Genomic DNA, 22,940 nt, shown 5'->3' on the forward strand with positions numbered 1-22,940 from the left:
CTTCCTCCCAACCTCAGCTTGTCCTAATGCAAGAACTAACACAACTCAAAGAGAATGACCAATCCCCGCAGCATCACAGCTCTGCTTCATGTGAAGCAACACAGCAACAAAACACTGGGTGGCAACTGAGACAGATTACAAAGAAATTAGCAGTAAGTAAAGCTTCATCATGAAGATTTTACAGCCATTGGTCAAGTGCAATTGTTCATCAGGAAAGTAAAAGAGCTGTTCCTCTAGAAGAACTGACTGATCTCAATGTCAAGAGAAACTTGTGATGGAAGTATAAGCTAATGCAACAAAGTAGATACCATTTTACCTGCCATAATTGCTGGAACTGCAAAGAGCATACATAAGAAAACAATTACTGGTTTCTCCAAGTCAAAAGTTCTAGACACTAGAATACAAAGCTGCTCTGAAGTTGTCTGTCATATCTACTTCTGGAGTAGTATGACTTCATCAAGTTATAAGTAATCTCACCCCATTTTCCACACTGGTATTTGTGAAAGTGAAGCAGGCAAAACAGTTCTAACCACAAAGATGCTGTTTCTAATAAACTTGAGAAAAAGGAGAGGGAGTAAGCCCATTTATAGGGAATACACCACTCTACAGGTCAGTATTTGCTTCTACCTTCTTTGCCTCCTGCTGTCTGCCTGTCAAATGAAAGAAGCTTGAACACTAAACTAGAAAAAACTGCCAAACTTCATAGAACCAGTTTCTAGTTCCGCAATAAACATAATTTTCTATCTAATTATGATACAAGATCTTACTGGAAAAAGCAAGTTAAACTTCAATTTACTTCAGGAATGAAACTGAACGGTACTCTAGCCTGATCCCCACAATGACCCTCAGTACCTTTTACCCTGCAAGATAGCACATGTGTATATCAGACAGCATTTGCTTTGTCATTTTTAACTTTTTTTTTTAAATGCAAGCTTACATTCCTTGTTTTTATCAGTAAAAAACCCCATCACCATCAACTCCTATGCCTGAACTGCACCTGGAACAACATGAAATATAGAGTAAGACTCATACACTCAGCCAAAAACTTTTAGTTTACGACAACCAACATGATAATGTAATTAATTTAGTAGGCGACATTTCAAAGCTGTTGACTTTAACTTCCCTGCTTCACTTGAAATATTTAGCTAAAGGCAAAACAAGACTGTTTTCCTGTTGGTATCTTGCACTAGAAAAGAAATCAAATGTCCTTTCCACTGTATATATTTCCTTTCCTCCAACAGTAAAAATCAGTGACAAACACACTGAAGATTCATTTTTGCTAGCATAAACTGCATTGAGGATTTTTTTGGTTTTGTCATTTTTACAAGTTCCTTTTATGCACGATGTCAGTAAGGGGGGAAAAAAATCTAACAGAAATGAAAAAACTCAAAGCAGGCAAAATTAAACATAAACCAATGATACTATTTCCACGTGAAAAAAATAGGCAAAATTGCCAGCAACCCTGACGTCACGTCACGTCACGTCTTTGCACGTTGTTGTCGTATCCTTTTGCACAATTTTAAAGGTACTAAAACATACTGCAATATACTTCCCACATAGTTTTGCAAATAGCTTTAATGTGTTGTACAAGACCAACGCTGACAACGGAAGCTTCAGCTTTTGTCATTAGTGTCCTGAGCAATTAATGCAACTCAGCAGGAACTTATTGCCCAGAATGGCAACTATCCCATTGTAATTCCAGTCAGACACAAAAGCACCTACCAATGTGCAAGAGTAGTACAACTGTGGCTTAACCTGCTGCTAGAACCTGTTAACTACCTATCCAGTAAGTCCCTTAAAAAAAAAAAAAAAAAGAAGAAAAAGTAAAAAAGGTCAGGGAGAGAGAGCGCACACACTCACAAGTGCCAAGCACTACCATGGACATCAATACTGATGAAAGTTTACACGTTCTCCTTCACTGTGGTCTCACAAAATAAACTTGTAAGGAGTAACATGGAAGATTTGAGTAAGAAAGCTTGGAAAAAGAAGATATATTCTGACAGCAAAAGACAGTGGGTGATCTATGTCTCTAGACTATACATTGATAAGGACAGTTAATTACACATTCAGAACTTCCATAAACCAACAAAAGCAAGATGATCAGCAGTAACAAGACCCTTTCCAAATATCCTGCTTACACTACCCAAAGCACTGCAAAGTCCAGAACAAGCATAGGTGGCCCTTACGTCAAACAGGCAACAGCTTCCTGCTCTGCACCACATAAGCGGCAAGTGGGTTTCTGTGCAGCTACAGCACACTGGGAAGGAACACGTTTAACCTTTTAAGTGTACAAACTCAGATAAAAAGGGGCAAACCACAACTCCAACTAATTTGTTCTTGCACAAGTCCCTGACATGTCATTTTTAAATAAAGTGCCAAAGCATTCTTAAATGTTATTTTACATTTTTCCAAATAGATATAGACTTGTCATCATCAGCTGTCAGTCCACCGACCAGCTGAAATACACAGGCTACCACAAGCCAGCCCACATGCTTCCATTTACACCGCTGTGCTATATAAAGCTAGAGGTAGAGGCACAGCCAAATTTAACTTCCCAGGAAAACCTTAACTTTACTGAGCCACAATGTCCCAAAACCACTCAACTCAAAGTTAGTATTTCTGTGGATTACAAAACCGTATAATGATGTAGACCTAGACCTCAACTGGAACTCTACAGCCCAGTTAACTAAGTCTATACCAAAGACAGATCGCTGTCTTAATAACAACACGGCTACTATTTCAGAAGCTAAAGATTTACTCAGAAGGAGCAAGGAGCGACAGGAAGAGATACAGACTAAGAAATATTGCCACCTCACTGGAGAATGGGGCAGGGAAAAGGAGGAGGAGATGAGAAAATTTTCCTTACCAGTTTGAAGTCTTGAATGCTGCAGATGAAATACGGGGTGTTCGGCCGGCGACTTTCAATATATACGCAATCTTTAAAAAAAACAAGATTTTAAAATAATGGAAATTAACTTTTGTACCTCCAAGAACATAAAAACAGGGTAAATTAAAAAACAGCTTAAGCTTACAAAGATCCACCATTTCATTTGCATAACATGTAATTATTTTGAGTGTGACCTAAAAATAGAAACTAGATGCTTTACGATAAGGGAATTAACTGCATAAAAATTAACTTTGATTTGAATAGACATTTTGCTAAAACAACAAAAGGAAGCCATATAAGACCATTCACAATTTAGCTAATAAAAATGACCAGGTCACAACCTATGAACCAGATCAAAATAAGACAGGAAATTAATCAGATCTTTTGTGGTTAGCTTGCTATTAAGAACCTAGCACCAACATATTTTCTCTCTTCTAATTGTGAAGAAAACCAAGGCAACCATCATAGATGAAAAGCAAACTAATTTACCTCAGGGAAGGACTGGGCTTTCTTAAATTACATTTGACATGACAGAAAGTGAGTAATTATTTTTGTTTGCTTTTGACAACTGGACTCTACAAGGTTGCTGTAAAATAAAGTCTGTTGTATTAAACAGACTTGGCAATACCCACAACAAAAGCAGTGCCTCAGAATAAAGTTACAGCAAGGATGGGAAAGAAGTGCCTGATTAATGATAATGACCTTAGAAATCAGAAAATTCACACACAGCTTGCTAGAAAGCAAAGATGCTACTCTCAAAGCCAAATATTTAAAGGACTGTCATTGTGTTCTCCTTTTATATTCAGATAGGTAACTGCTATTCAAAAGACAGAAGACACAAAGAACACAAGCTATTCCATGAATGATTCTCCACAGATCTATTTATATTTCTAGAGAAAAATTCCAAAGTCTTAGAGTTTTATAAGATATGTTTCAAAACACAACTAATACCCTGCTTCACGTCTCGTAAAATCTAAAAGTTGCTCAAGACGAACATTTTCTAGTTCTTATGCTCCACCAAGAGCGTTCCTAAGGATGCATTATCATTGTTTATAGCAATAAAACATCCTCCTCCTGAAAGAAAAACCCCTTCATTCATCATTTGAAACCCAACCTGTACTCAAGAATTCTCTCACCATTGAGAATTAACTCAAAGATTAAAAAAAAGAAACTTAGCAGCCATTTAGCAGGAATACCTTACGACTATCAAAAGTGCAGAAAAATCTTAGTAGCTCTATCAACCAAGCTGGAAAAAGGCCAGGCATTTCAAATCTACAGCACTTCAACAATATATGCCAGAATTACATGGCTGTGCATCTGATTTTCAACGTGGCAGCAGTACAATATCCTGTTCTAATAAGAGACAGAGGAGTACAGTACACATCCTCACTCAGATAACTGATGTTGTGCTGAGATCAAAGCAACTTTGCTGGCAAACCGAGCTTTAAATGCAGTTAGCATCTTTCCCCACGTTCTGCACTGCTTGTTGCAATCACACAGGTCTGGACTTGCTGCTTTTGGTTACAAGCACAGTCATAGCCGGCAACACTACATTACCATATCCTGGGCTGCAGCAAAAGCAGCATGACCAGCAGATTGAGGGAGAGGATTCTCCCCCTCCATTCTGCTCTCGTGACACCCCGCACGCAGTACTACATCCAGCTCGGGGGTTCCCAACACAAGAAGGACATGGACCTGTTGGAGCAAGTCCAGAGGAGGCCACAAAGATGCTCAGAGGGCTGGAGCACCTCTGCTATGGAGACAGGCTGAGAGAGTTGGGGTTCCTCAGCCTGGAGAAGAGAAGGGTCCAGGGAGACCTTATAGCAGCCTTCCAGTCCCTGAAGGGGCTACAAGAAAGCTGGAGGGGGACTGGTGACAAGGGCAGGGAGTGACAGGACAAGGGGGAATGGCCTGAAGCTGCAGGAGGGGAGATGGAGATGGGATGTGAGGCAGAAATCCTTCCCTGTGAGGGTGCTGAGGCCCTGGCACAGGGTGCCCAGAGAAGCTATGGCTGCCCCTGGCTCCCTGGCAGTGGTCAAGGCCAGGTTGGATGGGGCTTTGGGCAACCTGGGCTAGTGGAGGGTGTCTCTGCCCATGGCAGGGGATTGGAACTAGATGGGCTTTAAGGTGCCTTCCAACCCAAACCATCCTGTGATTCCATGAAGCATCAAAGTCAGGCAGGTCACCTTGACTTTTGCAGAAGTGGTCTTCTGAAGAAACCCTTTAAATGACAAGCACCGCTGTGGTCTACATCCCCAGGGAATATGAAAGCTAGCAAACAGCTAAAAGCAATCACTTCAATTGTCACCAAAACTTTGCTGCAAGAACTCAAGTATCAGGGGCTTTTTAAAACAGAACTAGGAAAAGGTTACTTAGACCCTCCTCTTCGGAGCAAAATCCATTTAGCACAAATACTACCTAGTTGTGAATAGATTAGATAATTCCTTGAAGTAAAAAACTAAACCCATGGAGCACAATTCACAGAACACATCGCCTACTCAGGAGCATCTCAACCACATGCAGAAAAGTATGAACTGCGGACTAAGTGACAGCAACAGTGCACAACGGGCGGTCTGGAATGTAGACTTTAACAGAGAGCATCTGCGTCCTCTCAAATGCTTATGCCTTGTAAAACACAAGGAGTCACTTCCTGCAGGTTTATCACATAACTATAGTAACCATCTGAAGTAAAGCCTGTAAATCCAAGCGTCACATTTCTACCTGCAACACTATTTGTAAAACAGGCTGCTTTACCACACCGTTCTCCACCCATCACAAACTGCACTGTTAATCACTTTGCCACAGCATTTGATAAAGTCAAATGAGCTTGATGAAACAGATTTCTTTAAGTTGACAATCTATTGCTTATTTTACACTAAGAGCCAGAGACACAGGATAATAATCTGGATTAATCTGCAATCATAATTTTATTAGCACCAGTGAAGCTCCTCTCCAAGTATAGAGAAGCAATGTTAGTTACAGGAGTTGTGTCCACATTCCCACTAGAAGACACACAAATGTAACAACTCACAGCTCCAGTGTTCAGAACCTGAACTTTGCATGCAAGTTTGAAACCAAACAGTTCTCCTGATTTATTTTCCTATTAACACTTACGCAAATTTAACTGAAATCCTTGAGAATTTCTGTTACTGTAATAAGTTTTTATCATTCATTACAAAAGCATCCACAAAAATAGCACTGAAATGAATTCATTACTTCTCAGGCCACAAATTTCAAGTCTTTTTTTCATGAGAAGCACCACTTACTGACCTTCCCTATGCTTGCTGTCCGTTACAGCTCCGTATGAGTCCTAGCTTCTTTTGAGAACTTCTGCACAGCTCTTTTTAGCACAAAAATGTCAACAAAATTAAGAATTCCGCTTCAATACAGCTGGCATCTCTTTACGGTGTCCACCTGATGTAAACTTAACCCTAACTAAATTGAGAGATAATAATAAAGAGAAGAAGGATAATGGAATCAACTAAGGAATGAAACAATCAACACTAGAAAGGCAGGTGTTTTATGCTATAAGCATTAAGTAAAGGTTTAGAGCAAAGAATTTTAAATTTTAAAGCAAAGTAAAAGGAAAGGGTGAGAAGAGTTGACTCACATATTGGATTTATTTTCATTCTTTAATACCACTCTAGCATTAGAGCAAAGGAGGAGACATGGTCAGGAGTACAGTCTTTCCAAAATGCTAGTGCTAACCAAGTACTTACTAAATAAAGTGATTTGTCATAATGATGATGGCACAACAGGAAAACTGCTAAATAGCAAGGCTACACAGCTATCTAAGTAGTATCAGGTTGAAGTTTTCTGCTATGTACTTTCACCATCTGCAAAGTGACAAACCAAATGCCTTGCACTAGGAGTCTCAAGAGAAACAGAAGTTTCATGGATGTAAGATGCACCAAAATCTTGTTTTTTTCTTTTTTAGTAAGCAAATAATGATAAACAGTTTTATATAACAATTTCCAATATCTCTGTAGAATCAAGAAGAATTATGTCTATTCGTTTCAAGTACGACTTGCCTTCTCCAAACGACCGATTTCAAATTGTGTATCTCCTAGCTAGGATAGCAGCAGCTGTTGCAACAGCATGCGTATGTACATTTTAAAAGCTTGAAATAGTATATATGTAATCAACCATCAACACCAGAAGAACAGTAATCTATTTGACTTGTAATTCACACTTATATAGCACTTTTCCTCCAAAATCCTGAAAATCCCACAGAAACTATTAAGCCAGGGAGGTAAGGATCTGATCTATCTCGCACCAAACGCGACCTTTTCACCTCCTTGCATTGACAGAGTATGATTTAATCCAGTTTATTCAGAAGTTATAGCAATTTAACCCTATCAAAGTATTCCCGCACCATTTTGTTATCCCAGACTTCCTTGGCTAACCATTCCATTCAGACAGCCCTCTACTCGCTCAAACCAACCGCGCAGTATCCCAGGCGATTCGACCATTTACATGACGTTCCACCGCTCATTTGCATTAAGTTTTTCAGGATTCACTGGGGAATACGTATAAAAAGCTACAAGATTTCAGATACAGGAAACACCACAACTTCCAAGATTTTTTTCTTAATATCTCACTTTCACAAGCCTCATTTTCAGAGATCTATCAGACAGCACACAGAATAAACACCTAAGCATCGCTCTGAAATGGCTGACACAAAAGCAAGAACCTGGCATCTACTGTGGATAAAGCAAACATGTTGACTCACTAGTACATTGCATTTAAGGCAGGCACTGCTGGCTGCCTGACAAGATTTAAAACAAAGGTGACATGCAGTTAAGATGTCTCCAAAGCAATAGAGGCCATACAGATAAGAAAACAAGTTAATCCAGGTGCATGAATGCTAGAAACTGGAAAAATGCCAGAAGGAGAACCTTTATGGATGTGTTCACATTAGCTACTCAAAACTCACCATAAAGAGCAATTACTTTCATTTACCAGAAATCCAAAACGCAAATATATTATTTTGAAGAACAGCTCTGATGTGGACCCAAGCAAAAAAAAAAAATACTTGTGTGTCATTTTTCTAATGCAACAAACCTGCGTAGATAAGACTTATGCCTATGAAAAATACAGAATAGCCCCTCCTTATCCTTAGCACATCGGAATGTGCTATTGCACCCCTTTTTCCACTGATCTTATAATTTCTGGAACATTTTTAGCTCTATATGGCTGCAGAGAACTTCTGCATAGACTTTGCCAGCTTCAGTCAATTCTCACCACTATTGCTCAGGCTGCTTTGTGCCCAAGCATCTATTGCCATTTTGTGACCACTACCAAAGATCACCCATTTGTCATAGGGAAACAGGTAAAAAATTCAAACTCACAAAATAAAGATGCTCCTCACACAGACAAGTTTACTTGCTTCTGAATTCTTTTACTGATCAGCAGGTTTATATAAATTGAGTGACATGTACTCTCTTCACACTAAATGGAAGTCTGAAGCCTGAGGCTGTTTGTCTGCCTAAAATACAATGAACCCATATGCACTCTCCCTTCAGACACTTGAAAGAAATTCTGGTCAGTTATTTCAACATCCATTATTCTAGAAAGGAACTCGCAACAGAGGTATGTTTCAGATATCTATTTGCTCCTGCAATATTAATATTCATTCCTATCAACCTTAACATTCAACCCTTTCCACTCAAAGTCCAACAAAAAAAAAAACCTGACACTAAATTTCCTAATTTAAACATGTCATCAATTGAAGGGCTCAGTGTCATCTCCACTGAAGTTGCTCTATGGTGATATGCAATTCCTAGCCCCCCGATTTTCAAAGAAATACTACCCCATACTCAAAATGTTACTCATCTCACTACATGGAATTATGGACTGAGTGGCCCATAATTGTAATTAAGCCACAGCACTTGACATCTACTCATCCAAGCTGCATAAGTCACTAGTTTGCCCTCTCTAAGAGTACTATGTCAGAGAGCGGGCTTGGTTGCAGCTACCGACATTTGGCAGCTTGAGGGCAATACACGTTTGCACAGAAACCCTGACAAGGTAAGTTCCCTACAAAACGAAACACAATTCAGAAGGCCAACAAATACAAACACCACTACACTGGCAGCACTTGCTCTTCACTCTTCTATGACAATCTTTCTCCAAGCACTATTTGACTAAAACCCAGTCTCACAAGAGGCCGTGGCTTAAACATTCACAAATTAATCCCACTATGCATACTGCATCACCCTTATTCTTTCACTTACCTTCTCCCCGTTCCCTTTTTTTAAACTTGCAAGGTACTGATAACCTTAAATTATTTTTCTTAGCTTCTATTCTGTCCACCTCCAAACCCTTCACGTCTCCATCCCTTCCCAGTCATTTTTTCTTTTCTAGTCCTTATTATGGTTGCATCAACAACCACATTCCATGTTGGCTGCTCTGTCATCTGCAAAGATCCCTTGTAAATTGAACTTAAGGATGTGTTTTGTTAGGCAAGGCTTGTGACCCCCTTTACAGAATCATACCACTAATAGAAAATGAAAGGAGATGCCTGATTATCTATATTGACTCAGTGAAAAAATCAGCAAACCAAAGAAATTACTGTAAAGTAAGCTATAGGATGAAGTATAACTAGCAAAAATTGTTGCTCTGAACATCCTTACACACTTACCAAAGTATAAGTTAATTGCTTTTACTGAAAGACAGCCATCCTCACATCATCCTGCATTTATTAGTAAATAAGAGCAAGCATGAAGCAAGTAACCACACAGGAAGCGGCTGTGCTATGAATTCACACCCTGGCCTTCTCCACAGCAAGATAACATCCACGCGTCAACTTCCAAGGGCCACCTCAGACAAGTTAACCATCTGATCTGTTACACCACAGAGTCTACTGGTGACAAATCAGCAAGCTCTCCAACAGAAAAAAAAAAAAAAAAAGAGGAAAAAAAGAAAAAAGGGCTTTCCATAAACTTTGCCACTACAATGGCAAAATAGAATAAAGAAATCTTGAAGTTCCCTGCACAGCTAGTGGGATTCACTGCCAGTCTGCAAACATGAGTGCATTTGCTTACTTTCCTATTTCGTGTAAAATGTCCCACTGGAGATGAAGTATTTCTACGACACATGGTACAGAGTCATTATGCCTTTGGGCTTGTGATATTCACCAGATGTGCCCTAGTTCTGAAGGGTTACATTAATATTCCCACACTAAAAGCTGCTTTTAAAATTAGAGCTTCAATACATGGACTTAAAGATCTTCTGGAAAAAAAATCCAACCACCTCACTTTGCTGAACACATGAACCTTTATCAGCTTAAATGCTGCAGTTTACGTGCAACCATCTTCACAATTAGAATCCTTTTATGCTTTAGCTAATGAGACAATGCTTGCATCATCCAAGAAACAAAGCCTTAAGCTCTCTGCACAGTACCACACTTCCACAAGAAAGATATTCCTTGAAAGCTATTGGCAAGGAATTATCTACAAACCTCCCCCCATCACCTTCCTATCTGAACAGTCTCAAGCTCAGACTTCACAGCATAGCTGTAAGCAACCAGAGTTCTCATGTAGACACGTTTCCCAGTATCTTACTGGATTACACATTCTTTCACCTCATTTTGCTTTCCTTCAGATGTTCTGTTAGAGTTCAATGTTCTGAAACGATATGCCAGATGTATAAAAAACCACTCCTAACAATTTAGGTACAACTTGGGAGAGCTCGTTGGAAAACAAGTTTGAATAGCTCATGCATCAACTCCTACATTGGCACAACCAACCAGATGAAACATCAGGCTCACGTAATCAGTAGGAACACATATTCAACCATTCGATCAGTGAGCTAAAAACCATGCTTCAGGTACGCTTATCCCTGCGGCATACATATACACTCCTGGTCCACACCTGCCACTTTAACTTAATAAGGAGATAGACAGCACTCATCCCAACGCTCTCATGAAGAACACAGTTTCAGTTGCACCACAGCAGAAATTCGTACGATGAACGTGAGAAACTGTAAAAGAAACAGTGTCTAGGCGAGCCCTGTGAAACGTGTTTGTTTCATCAGAACCACTCTGGATTTAAAAAAAAAAATTAAGAAATCCAACTATTTATCAAGATGGACCCAAATTCTTTGGGAGACAGAGAATTTTATGTATAGACTTTATAGTCATACTGTGCTTATTTTGGCTGGGATAGAGTTAACTTTCTTCACAGCAGTTGGTGTAGGGCTATGATTTGGATCTGGGCTGAAAACAGTGTTGATAACACAGGGCTGTTTTTGTTATTGCTGAGCAGTGCTTACACAGCCTCAAGGGCTTTCCTGCTCCTCACCCCACCCCACCAGCGAGTAGGCTGGGGGCGCACAAGAAGTTGGAAGGAGACACGGCTGGGACAGCTGACCCCAATGACCAAAGGGATATTCCATACCATATGACATCACGCTCAGCATATAAAGCTGGCGGGAGAAGGAGGAAGGGGGAGGACATTTGGAGTGATGGCATTTGCGTTCCCAAGTGACCATTATGCATGATGGAGCCCTGCTTTCCGGGAGATGGCTGAACGCCTGCCTGTGATGGGAAGCGGGGAATTAATTCCTTGATTTGCTTTGCTTGCGTGGCTTTTGCTTTACCTATTAAACTGTCTTTACCTCAACCCACGAGTTTTCTCACTTTTACTGTTCCGATTCTCTCCTCTACCCTGCTGGGGGGTAGCAAGCGAGCAGCTGTGGGGTGCTTAGCTGCTGGCTGGGGTTAAACAACACAGAGATAGATAGATAGATAGATAGATAGAAGGACTCGAGAAGAGGGAGACACTCTCATGTATGCATGTGCGCGTGTATATATATATCCTGAATACAAGTTGTGGGATAGGCAAATAAAGGCTATTTACATCCCAGAATTAAAAGATATTTACATCCCTCCATCCTTGTGTCTAAAATTAAAAGGCTTAGTTGTCCTAGTGCCCCCTGCCAACCAGTGAAGAGGCATGATCAGGCAATTCTGAACTGTTCTCCAGAAATACCTCTGCCCAAGCAAAAACAAGTGGTAACCCCAAACAGCAGGGCTGTTTCGATATCTCAGGTACTTAAACGCCACAATCCTCTACCACCACCACCCAGAACAGTTACACACAATTAGGAGCACGATATTAGCAGTTACAGATCATCAATAACCAAGTAGTACCTTCTAAAGGATCAGAAGAAAAAAAATACTTGCAACATTCAATGAATTCTAAGTGGTAAAATCTGAATTTTCCTGTGTTCTAAATACAGGAAAATTACCAAACCCTTGAAAACAAAGGTCAATAATGGAAACAGATCTCTAACTACAGCAATACATTTGGCATGATGGTTTAGTAACAAACCTAGAAACACAGAGAGGAATGCGTTGGGAATGACAAACACATGGTTTTAACCAGAAAAATATTACTACTGACAGGTAGGGAGCTATACAGTTGCCTCTTCCCCCCATATGGCTGACAACAAACAAATTGCTAGTCTGATCTTTTAGTGTCACTTCCTGCTGAGCACATTTCAAGCAACACTGCTGGCTCCTTGTCAGAAAACAATGTGCTAGAGCCCTGTTCTGCAATAAATGGTTCAACCAATTTACTGTGTTCATTTGAAACTCGCAGGAGTATTCCCGATGCCCGGACTATAGTTCTTATTTGGCAAATGATTTTATTATAAACTGGTATCATAGCGAAACCATTTTCTTTAAGGGGTTTTGCTGCTGTTTAATGGACTGTCAGAATAATTTAGATTTCATCTATTTAAACTCATTCAAGCCTGGCTCCTGATTGTACAATAAATGGAACATATTTCTATTCAACAAAATTAATGACAGCTAATTGTAGTCTGCAGTTCCCAATTCTATAAAAGCAACTGTTCTGCAGTTCAGGCACCCAGCTACACGATTCCCCACACCAATTATTTTTCTGCACTTTTCATGCATGTCTACAACACTATACAGTCCTTCTTGCAAAGTGCATCCACACATACTTTGCTAACGATTTTGATACAAACCAAACGTTTTCTTACAGAAAGTAGTGTTACCCAAAAATACCACAGTGAAAAAAAAGACATTGTAGATGCTCAGCCACTAACCCAAGCTAGGGTATCCCTCCTGTCTTTGAATAGTTTTTCCGTTAAATACATGAAAAGGGAGGAGGGGAATAAGAGTATAGGCCACTAAAAAAAATTAAATAACCAGTTAGTCTAAGAACTCCTTTAGCAACAGATAAGCTTTACTGCACGCATGTCATTTAATACAGTCTTTTCTGATCTTTTAAGGTCACAGCACACTTTTGCTAGAGGTGCGACATTTGCTCCAAATGCTTCTCACTGTTATTTTACAAATGCCTACTTAGCCACCTGTCTCAAACCTGAGCTGGATGCATTTCAATAGCTCTTCATACACACTCGTTTCTCAAGTACTGTGGAAGACACAAAGACAAGCAGCACCACAAGTGTACCACATCACTACATTACCTCACTTTTTTTAGATATCTTTAATTTTTTTTTCTATTAAAAACCCCTTAATGTGCAAATTACAATGCTCTCGAACAATGGCTACAGATAATTTCTCCGATACCTTAAATGCAAACAATAATAATGAGCCTTAAGAAACCAACAGAAGAAGTTGTTACGGTCTACATGATATCAACTGAACAATCTCCACAATATCTTTGAGTAGTGCGCGCAATTGGCCAATACGCCAAAATCCTGAAGAGATTAAGGGAAGAAGACTCTGATTCACTCAAGATGCAGAATCTTTCTTCTCATATGCCTTCCATTCACCTGCTTTTCCCAAGTTTTGGTAATGAGTCGATAGCAACATTAGAAGAAATGAACAGTGTACAGTTGGCCTATGAAGCTGTACTTAATGTGAAAACTGGCATCTTTACACAGCTTTGTGTTAAAGAAGTTCTTCTATTGAACCATGCGTAATTATAACTCCGTGCTCTAGCAGGCAAAACAAGCACACCAAGAGGATTTGGAAAAGAAAACACTTACATTCCCAAGCCCACCACAAACACCAAATGGGTGCTTAACTTCTCTCCCTTAGCTATCCTTTTGATAATTAAAGTGCAACACACTACAATACCTCATCAAAATATGGATGGGCTTTATTTGTGCAGCCCTCAACTAGAAAAAAAATTACAGCCATTACTATTTCCCTAGTAATTGGCCCATCATTTCATCTTCCCGATTAGACAAATGGATAGAGTAACCCATTTTATAAGTTGTTGGTGCAGCCCTGAACAGAAACACATGCTCCAAAGGGGAAACTAAATGTGTCACTTGGGTGAGGATGATTTTCACAGAAAACTGTATTTCAAATACTGCAGTCTGTTGCCTCAAAGCCTGCTGTGATGCAAATACAGACACTCCTGTCAAGTAAGCTTATGTGATATTCTCCCTATTGTCAAACCTGATGTTTGCCTACCTGCAAATACCTAGCAGCATTGAAAAAACTATCTGTATTTAAAAAAATCAATATGTATTTTCTGAAACAAAAAATATTTTCCTATTGTTTCAATTTGTAAATAGCTCTGAGATGCTTTTTTATACAGAACAGATTAGCACAGCAGCTGTAACACTGATCTTACAGCAGAAGTGTATTTACTCTGTTTCAACACTGGTATTGTTACCTTTTTTCCTTCATTATAAAGCATCATGATCATGCTCACATGCTAGTCAGCTGCTTAAAAAAAGAAATGCCCATTTCAGGAAGAAAAAAATGCTTTCCTCACTATTAAGAGGAGTACAATCACCACAGTAAAGATACAAATATAATTTTTCAAGCCAAAGAAAAATAAATGTAGGTTTGCATTTAGGTATATTTCTTTCCTAAATAACATTAACAAAAGAGTCTTAAATTTATATATGCTTTCATGTACATCTAGCCACTCCTTTTACAAAAGGGTTTCTGATCCTTTTTTGCTTTAAATATCTTTATTGCTTTTGGTAAAAGCATACATAACACATTTTGGACATTAAAAAAGAGACGACTAGATAGATCCATTCTTCCTGCCAATGCTGAAACAAAGCAAAAATATTTCCATTTGTAACTCAATTTACTTGAGATCCTTTAAACCAACAGATGCTCTGCTACCAGATACTGTTTATACAAAACTCTTTAGGACAAAAGGAAAGCCAGATAGCTTGCCCAAAATTTATAATATTACAGAAAAGAATAATTCCATGGTCAGTTAGAAGATGTCTGGTTAGACATAAATACCTTACCAGTGTGGCCCATCGAACAATAACATGAGAATTGAGATAACTTAAAGGAGAATTTATTTTCATCAATTCTCAAGTTGTATTTACCCTCTTCCATCTCCTGTTCCACTTGGAAACCATAAAAAACCCAAACAGTTCATTTTAAGATGCTGTGTTCACTTAGCCTGCTTCAACACAGCACTGAGTGTCAAACCTGTAGAGAAGTATCTCCCTCACCGACAAACTTTCTCCTCCATCCTCTCATGAATACTTTTAAAAGATATTTTCAAACCCTGCATTCCAAAATGAAGCAGCAAAGGTTAGTCCCAGGATCAAAACTGTGACAGATTAAATCTCACTCCTTCCCTCCCCCAATTTATCAGAAAAATCTCCAGAAAAAAGTTAACACAATCTTCTGGCATAAAGCAAACTGAGCTACATGGGAAACCGCAGCATCGTTCCTAGTACAGAAGCTAAAATGAGAATTTAGTTCACCGCGTACAGAGGTGTTGCCCTTGTCATTGGCCAAACGCTCCTTTATCTAATGGTCGATGAAAGACGTGGCAACTTCCACAGAGTAAAAGAAAAAGGGCTGGTAAATTCATACACTAGAAGTTCAAACTATTTTAATTGAAATAAATTGAGGACAGGCCATGAACAATTACTGCGGCTACAAACTCCATTTTCACTCCTTGAGAACCATTATTTCAAGGAATTCCTTCCCCTTAGTCCAATTTTTCCACAGTTACTTCCCATTCATTGTTTTTATTTCAAAATTTCCATTTGCCTAATTCCATAATGGCATGCTGCATTCCCCATCAAGCATTACTTTTTGCTTAGGGTACAATCTTTCTACATTCATCCTCTGCAAAAATAATTCCCTAATGCAGTCTGCAAAATTGCTCATACCTGTGATCCCCAGTTACTTGTGGTAGTTAAACCACAAATTTTCAACTATAGCTGTTGTAGAAAAAAAAAAAGTTACGTCAATAAGGTTTTCATGAAAAGTTTCACATTCCTCCTGTAACAGCTCCAGAACACCACAGATTTACAAGGCATTTTTATTTTGCATTACAAGTTTCTCAGGGAACACGTTATGAAGTTCATTTAGTACACGTTACTTTTAGTAATGCTTCATTACAGCAGTCAATGGTAGTACATCTCCCTTTGTTAGTGACCCATGTTTTGTTATAATGGAGTACAGAGGGATGACTCACTGATAAATTAACAATAACCTTACAGAGAAAGTCCTATCTAAAATTCTCCACTTGCACAATTCATCTGTTATGAAAACACTACCACAATTTCACATACTAATAAAGATGATAAACCTGTCAGCCCGCCACTGGCCAAGCAGCATCCCCAGTCCCCGCCCTGCCCCTTGGTGCGCTCGCCTCCTCTTCAGGATTTATACACAAAAGCCAAAGGAATCCATTTGCTAGATCAACCTCGATCTGCATTTAAGAGTCCATCTGTCAAGCACCAACAGCTGCCCACAAGCAGAGCAACACTTGCCACATTAAAGAGTAAATATGAACTCAGTAAATGCATCATTCCCCCACACACATTTGGCTTATGTTTTCTGCTTATGCTAACCACACAAATACAGAAAATTAGTTACATGCAGTTAAGTAGTCAATGTATGCTTCATGCAACCTTATTTTCTCCACTTACTATTATTCACCCACTCGCCTGATCTTTTAAAAACCACACTTTTCATAAAATCTCAAATGCTAAGAACAAAAACTAATTACAACTGCTGTTATAGCCAATGGTACAGAACAATAACACCACAAGTTTCAGCTGCATGTGGAAACAGTTCTCTACAGACTTCAATCGACTACAAAGAAAAATCCTTCTGTGATGCTTTTATGCATTTTTAAATGCTTTTATGCTTTTGTTAACCCTCCTGACATGTTTTAAGACTCACCTACTAATCCAGGCCTTTTCTCTAATTTTCTTTCTTTTAATTACTAAAGGAGGAATAGGTAAAGAATGTGTTTGTTTCCATTGAAACAAGTCTTAAAGATAGTATCTTCTAAGAAAAGATTGTTGAGTTTTCCTCACTGCATTTTGTTGCGTTTTCCTCACCGCTATTCACATATGCAGAAAGGTTGAGAACAGGGGTCAAAGTGTGAGAAACAAGGGAACTCTTACAAACACATTAAGCAGCACAGCTCCTGAAGTTATTCCTACTTACAGCAGCTGAAGGTCTGTCACTGACTACCTGGTGATTTCAATGAACTACTACCCCGATGGTAACAGACTTTCAAATGAAGAGGGAAATACAGAGTGCATCGCATTAGAATACGTGCTCATTTCAACTATGCAGCTTTTGAGGGAAGAGAAGACCACCCGTGCAAAACTACGTATCTCCGTGACAAACTTGGTCAATCCACGCAACATGGATAGAAAACAGTTTAAGACCTCCTAAAATTAAAATATACAGCCGAAAAGAATAATTTTGTTGCATTTCTTCCTTCTGCACGAGCATAAATTTCAAATTTTAAAACTTAAAAAAAATAATTAACTTCCCCTCCCAGCTTTTTAACAGCCTAAAAACCCCTCACTGGAACTTCAAGATTTACGGAAAAAATTGATGCTCATATTATAAATATTTTTATGTTTAATTCTGGCATGGCCACCTTTCTCAGCTGGTAAAGCTGTCAGAATAAATAGAAGGCAGCATCTAGAAGAATGACAAACACACAGGTCAATGTCAAATACAAACCAATCACTGTCAGAGCATGAGCCACATTCCTGCATTTCAATTTCACCAACATTCGACCCAAATAGCAGTACACAAAGTAAACACATAGAGGAAGCACTTGGGTTTGGTTTTTGTTTATATATATTTTTATAAAGCTGATGGAGGTTTCTAGATTAAAACAACCATTTCAGCAATTTCCTCAGTTACAACAATGCTAAACATCTCAGCACAGTTATAATAAAGGAACCATTTAACAATTAATTACACCATCAAAAACTAAAACTTAGAAACTTAGAAGTCCTAATGCTTCCTTGCTAACAAAACTGACAGTGGATTTTACAATGGCTAGAAGAAATCTGTCCAACTAGATCTTGGGTAAATATTATTCTAGTTCCACTACGACTGGAACTCCACTGGCCACACTCCGCAGGACAGACTTTGCTGTCGGGCCTGCAGATTCACACAAAAGATGAGCCACCATCTTTTGTTATTTTTTCATTGTGATAGTGCAATAACCCAACACCTGCAGGCTTCAAATCTCAGTCACTGAAGACTGCAAACTATTTCATAGCTTCTGAAGTGCTCCCTTAGAAAAATGAGCACATACACTATAATCACAGAACGTATCGAAGTGAAAAGTACCTAAGATCGCACTTTGATATGTTTGGTGACAACTGAGCAGCAGTATTTCACAACAGTGCATCCGACCTGCAAATTCAGTCTCATTCCTTCTCTGATGCCTGTCCAGATAATAGCTTACGGGGTTATGGTGCCTCCTACACAGCACTCGGGCACAGAAATCTAACAAAATTTTAAAGGGACATCAACCTATAAATCCAGAAGAGTTATATTTTCCAGTAGGAATATTTCACTTTCATCCTAGTGACACTAATTTCCCATACCTTAAAAAAAAGGCAACTAAACCAAGGAAGTCCAATAGCTGTCCCAAACAGTGATTGCCTAAAACAGCTCAAAGTGGCAAAAAGACACATTCCTATTTTTTTGTATAAGAGGCCAGATGTTCCAGAATCCCCGTAAAGCTAATTCTGCCTCTTTCCCTGCACAATATCAAGCGCACTTTCTGTATCTAACACGCTGCATCTCTTCACACAGATCTTGAAAGACCTAGAACAAAGAGGCTCTCATGTAAGCTATTCCAAAGCAATTTGCTGGAAAATTCTTAAGTCCTACAATGCACTACACTCCCTGGAGAAGCATTTCACCTTGTGTTACCTCGTGTTGATTCCTCTTGCTGATGTGCTGTTTATATAGCTACTGATGTCACTGTAGAAACAGATCCTCATAAATCCTTTTAATTCCTGCAGATCCTTTTAAATGTTTCTACGTAGGCAGAGCAAACAACATTGTCCTCACCTCCAGGTGACATATCAAGTCATCTATTTTCCTGAGGCTCCAAATCAACTTAGACTTTTATCCAACAAAGTTTTTCCAGTCTAGCATTCAAGGCGCCACCATGATGACGTTACAGCAGCTCAGTAGCAACAATACCTGCAGGATTAAGTTCTGTGGTGGCTTTAATGTAATAACATCCCTTCCTGATGTGTTGAACCAACTGAGGGTGAAAGGGGACAGGGACCATACAGCTTCCTCCAGCAAGAAAGGTATGCAAGAGTTCAGAAAGCAACAAGGAACAGGACAATAGAAGTATCCACATAACTAGCTATTATTTTGATGCAATTATTCCTGCCATGTACTACCACTGGAATCTTAACTCAATTACTTCATAAGAGCAATTTACTGGGATACTGAAAAGAAAATCTCCACATTTAAGGACAAGCTGAAGATAGACAAGAAAAATACTTCCACACATTAGGTCCTTTTAACACTTTAAACATGTTATTGCCCTCCAGAACCAAGGAGGAAAAAAGGGTTCTCTCAAACAGTATCATCACTACCTTTTTCATCTTTCACTATGTTGGCCAGAAATTGAAAGTCACTAACAGCGCTATTTGCTTTCCATCACATAGCTCCCTCTGCCAGCGAGGCAAGTCATTCTCTTAACCAAGTATCAAAAGCAGGGCCCATACAAAAGCTGCTGTATTACTCAACAGCGTTTGGAGTAGCACGGCACCTGGAAAAAGCCTGGACAGTTGTTCCAAACGCACCTTAAGCCACTGAAGTCCAGTGCAATACATTGACAGCTATTCAGTATGTTCTTCTATACAGAAAAATCATACATGAAGACTAATTGTCTAACCCAAACAACAGATGTAGTTACAGAGTCTGGTTTGCACAGCAGAGTATCAAAGTATTCAAATTCACTTACAGTCTGTCAAAAAAGTAGAACTGCAAAAAAACATACTACAAAACAAGACCACCAGTTTTAGAGTACACCCAATTAGGAGCCATGTGTTAACCATATTGCATGTGCATACAAACTGTATGTGAAATCAACCCTTTCAAACCACGCTGTATTTTGGCAAAAGCCAGTAGAAGGGAATCAATCTACACTAGAAATGGAAGGAAATTCAGCATTAAATAATTTGACTCTAAAAGGAGGGGGAAAAAATAAATAAGCTATGTTATACTATCATTATCTTATGCTAAGGAAGTCTATAAGCAAATCTGAATCTACATTATACAATAAAAATTGTTAGTGTGACAGTTGTTTTGACAAAACAAATCTAAGAACTACAAGGGGGAAAAAAAACAGAGCAAAAGACAAACAGATTAGACTTGGAAGGAAAGGGGAGGGAGGTTGTGGAAACCGAGAGGACAGATGGGGAAGTGGGCCAACAAGCTTTTAGGATAGGCCTGTGTGATTTCCAAAGCAGAGAAGATTAATTGCATAGTGCAGTCTAAGCTCTACTCAGTAAGTTTTAATACATGGTTTAAAGCTATGCATACATTCATTATATCTATGCAAATTAATAAGAACAGTATTTATATAGTAACAATATAGTGTAACTTTTCATTTAAAAAATTCCAGTGATCTTGATTATCTATTTATTTACAGTCTATTTGCTATTAGTCAAATACAGTTGCTGAGCTCAGTACAGAAGAAAGCAATATTAAGTGCTGGATTAAGTACTGCACAGCAATGGGGTAAACATAGAATGAGATTTTAACCAAGGAATTTGTAGAAAGAAAATTTAGACCTTTAACATTCATCCATATTAGATAAGAGTGTTTAAAGAGAAAGAATCAAATGAATGGAAAGGATTTCCTTTCCTTAAAGCCTAAAATACGTAAGCTGAAGACAGCTACTCGTTCTGCACACACCTTTAATTTTCATCTTTCTAATCCCTACTGTGCAAGTCTCATTAATTTAAACTCTCTTAATCCCTCTTAAATCTTCTGTCATTTGGACCCTTAGCTACAAACACATCTCCCTATATCTCACCTAGCCATAAGACAGAAGCTAAGATTTTCTTCTGCAATAGAGGCTAAAATTGCTTTAGAATATATTATGCACTAGGATGAGTATTCAAGATCTCATTCCTGTTAAGAAATTATGTTTTAAATAAAATTTCAACTTCAATATAAAAAGAGAATGAGTCAATTAAAATTTCAGCTAGGCTCATGTCCCTCCAACAATGAACTAAGCAACAATGTGTGTTCTCATTGCTCCCTGCAGTTTAAGACAAGAGACAGATGCAAGTTTAAAAAAAAAGCACAAGGAGCAAACCGAACAGAAAAGTTTCAATGCTAGGGTACATCTCATACTAATTACTAATAATAAAATGTAAAGTTTAATAAGCTGATTTTTAAATTACAAAACAGGTATAAAAATATCTCAGTTATCACAAGTTCTATGGCTTTCCTTGTTCTTTCACTAGATAACCTCCTCCAGATCAGATACAACCACTTCCCCCCACCTCCTCTTCTTCAAAGGGTGCAGAAAGATGGGCAAAGAGAATATGAAGCAAGCTGCCCGTGGCCAGCACTGGTCTTGGTTGGGACCAGGCAAACAAGCTTTCAAATCCTTTACCAGAATATGCAACCTCTTCCAAACCCTAGAGTATTTGTGGCATGCAGGTTCCCTGACACATCTCCATGCCTGTGCTGTGACTTGCATTTCAGCCCATAAATACACTCTCCCCCAGCATGTAAATGCTGGCAAGTGAGAAGGTACAAGCCAGTCCCTACATAAAGATTTCTCTTCTGAATGGATACTCTCGTGAAAAACATAGCATAAACAAGCTCTCCCCACACTACCAGCATTTACGGGCTCTCTTCCCTCCTTTGTCAATTATCCAGCAAAGATGCAAACTCTGTATAACTACAGTACTGATTCCTGCTGTTCTGCAAACATACCTCCATCCAAGTACTGCTACATCAGAGGTACTCCAACCACTGCACCTCCTGGTTAAAGAGTGCTAATACTTCTCCATCCCACTACAAGATAAAACTGAGATCACAAACTGATTTTCCATCTTTATTTTAAGCAAAGTCTTTCTGCAATAAAGCCAGCGTATCGCATTGTACTACTGGGCCCACACAACAGCTGTTCTTAACAGATTCTAAATTATTTTTCATCCTCTGACACTGAAAAATAAGATTGCCACCAAAGCTGATGCTTTTGCAGGCTCCCTATTGCTACTGCTCAAGCAACAAATATTACTCAGCTACAAGCCCTAACCAAGAGAAAAACCTATCTTTTGAATGGTTTGAAGTTATATTTGAAGCATTTCAATAGATAAGCTATTCTGACAAATGTTGGTAGAGCTAAGTGAAAACAGACTCTACAACTTTCACATGGAATAACAAGTATGGAACGCTACACCTCCAAAACCAGCAGAATTTCAGCCCATCTGCAGCTGATGCTACCCACACACACCACTAGCATTTTAGAGCACTTATAGCAGCTACAACTGGATAGAGCATTTAAAACACTTACATCTGTACTCATACAATGATATTTTAGTAGTTGAGATATACAGTACCTCATGGAAAAAATCAGACAAGATTTTACCTCATTAGTTTCCATGGTTTTTAGTTTGAATCCATTTCTCTTGCTCCAGCAGTGTTACCACAGCATGCTGATCATTTTACAGAAAAGTAATATTTAACTACCAGAGCCCTTAAGCCAGTGCTTTGAACAGTAAAAGCCAAACATCACTATTCCTTGTGGTGGAACAAACAATTGCAATCAACACTTAAAATGCTGTGTAGATGAAATTTTTA

At 38.8% G+C, this 22,940-nt stretch overlaps 1 protein-coding gene across 7 annotated transcripts in view; it reads right to left on the reverse strand.

Annotated features, from left to right (window-relative positions):
• RERE (arginine-glutamic acid dipeptide repeats) overlaps positions 1-22,940 on the reverse strand; it is a 250,039-nt gene that overhangs the window by 149,857 nt on the left and 77,242 nt on the right. For all 7 annotated transcript variants that reach the window (XM_075773600.1, XM_075773599.1, XM_075773595.1 and 4 more), the window contains one exon: positions 2,867-2,937. In XM_075773600.1, the coding sequence (XP_075629715.1) occupies positions 2,867-2,937 (71 nt within the window). Of the gene's footprint in view, positions 1-2,866; positions 2,938-22,940 lie in introns of those variants that run through there.

The sequence above is a fragment of the Balearica regulorum genome, chromosome 21 (assembly GCF_011004875.1).
Source record: "Balearica regulorum gibbericeps isolate bBalReg1 chromosome 21, bBalReg1.pri, whole genome shotgun sequence".
NCBI lineage: Eukaryota > Metazoa > Chordata > Aves > Gruiformes > Gruidae > Balearica > Balearica regulorum.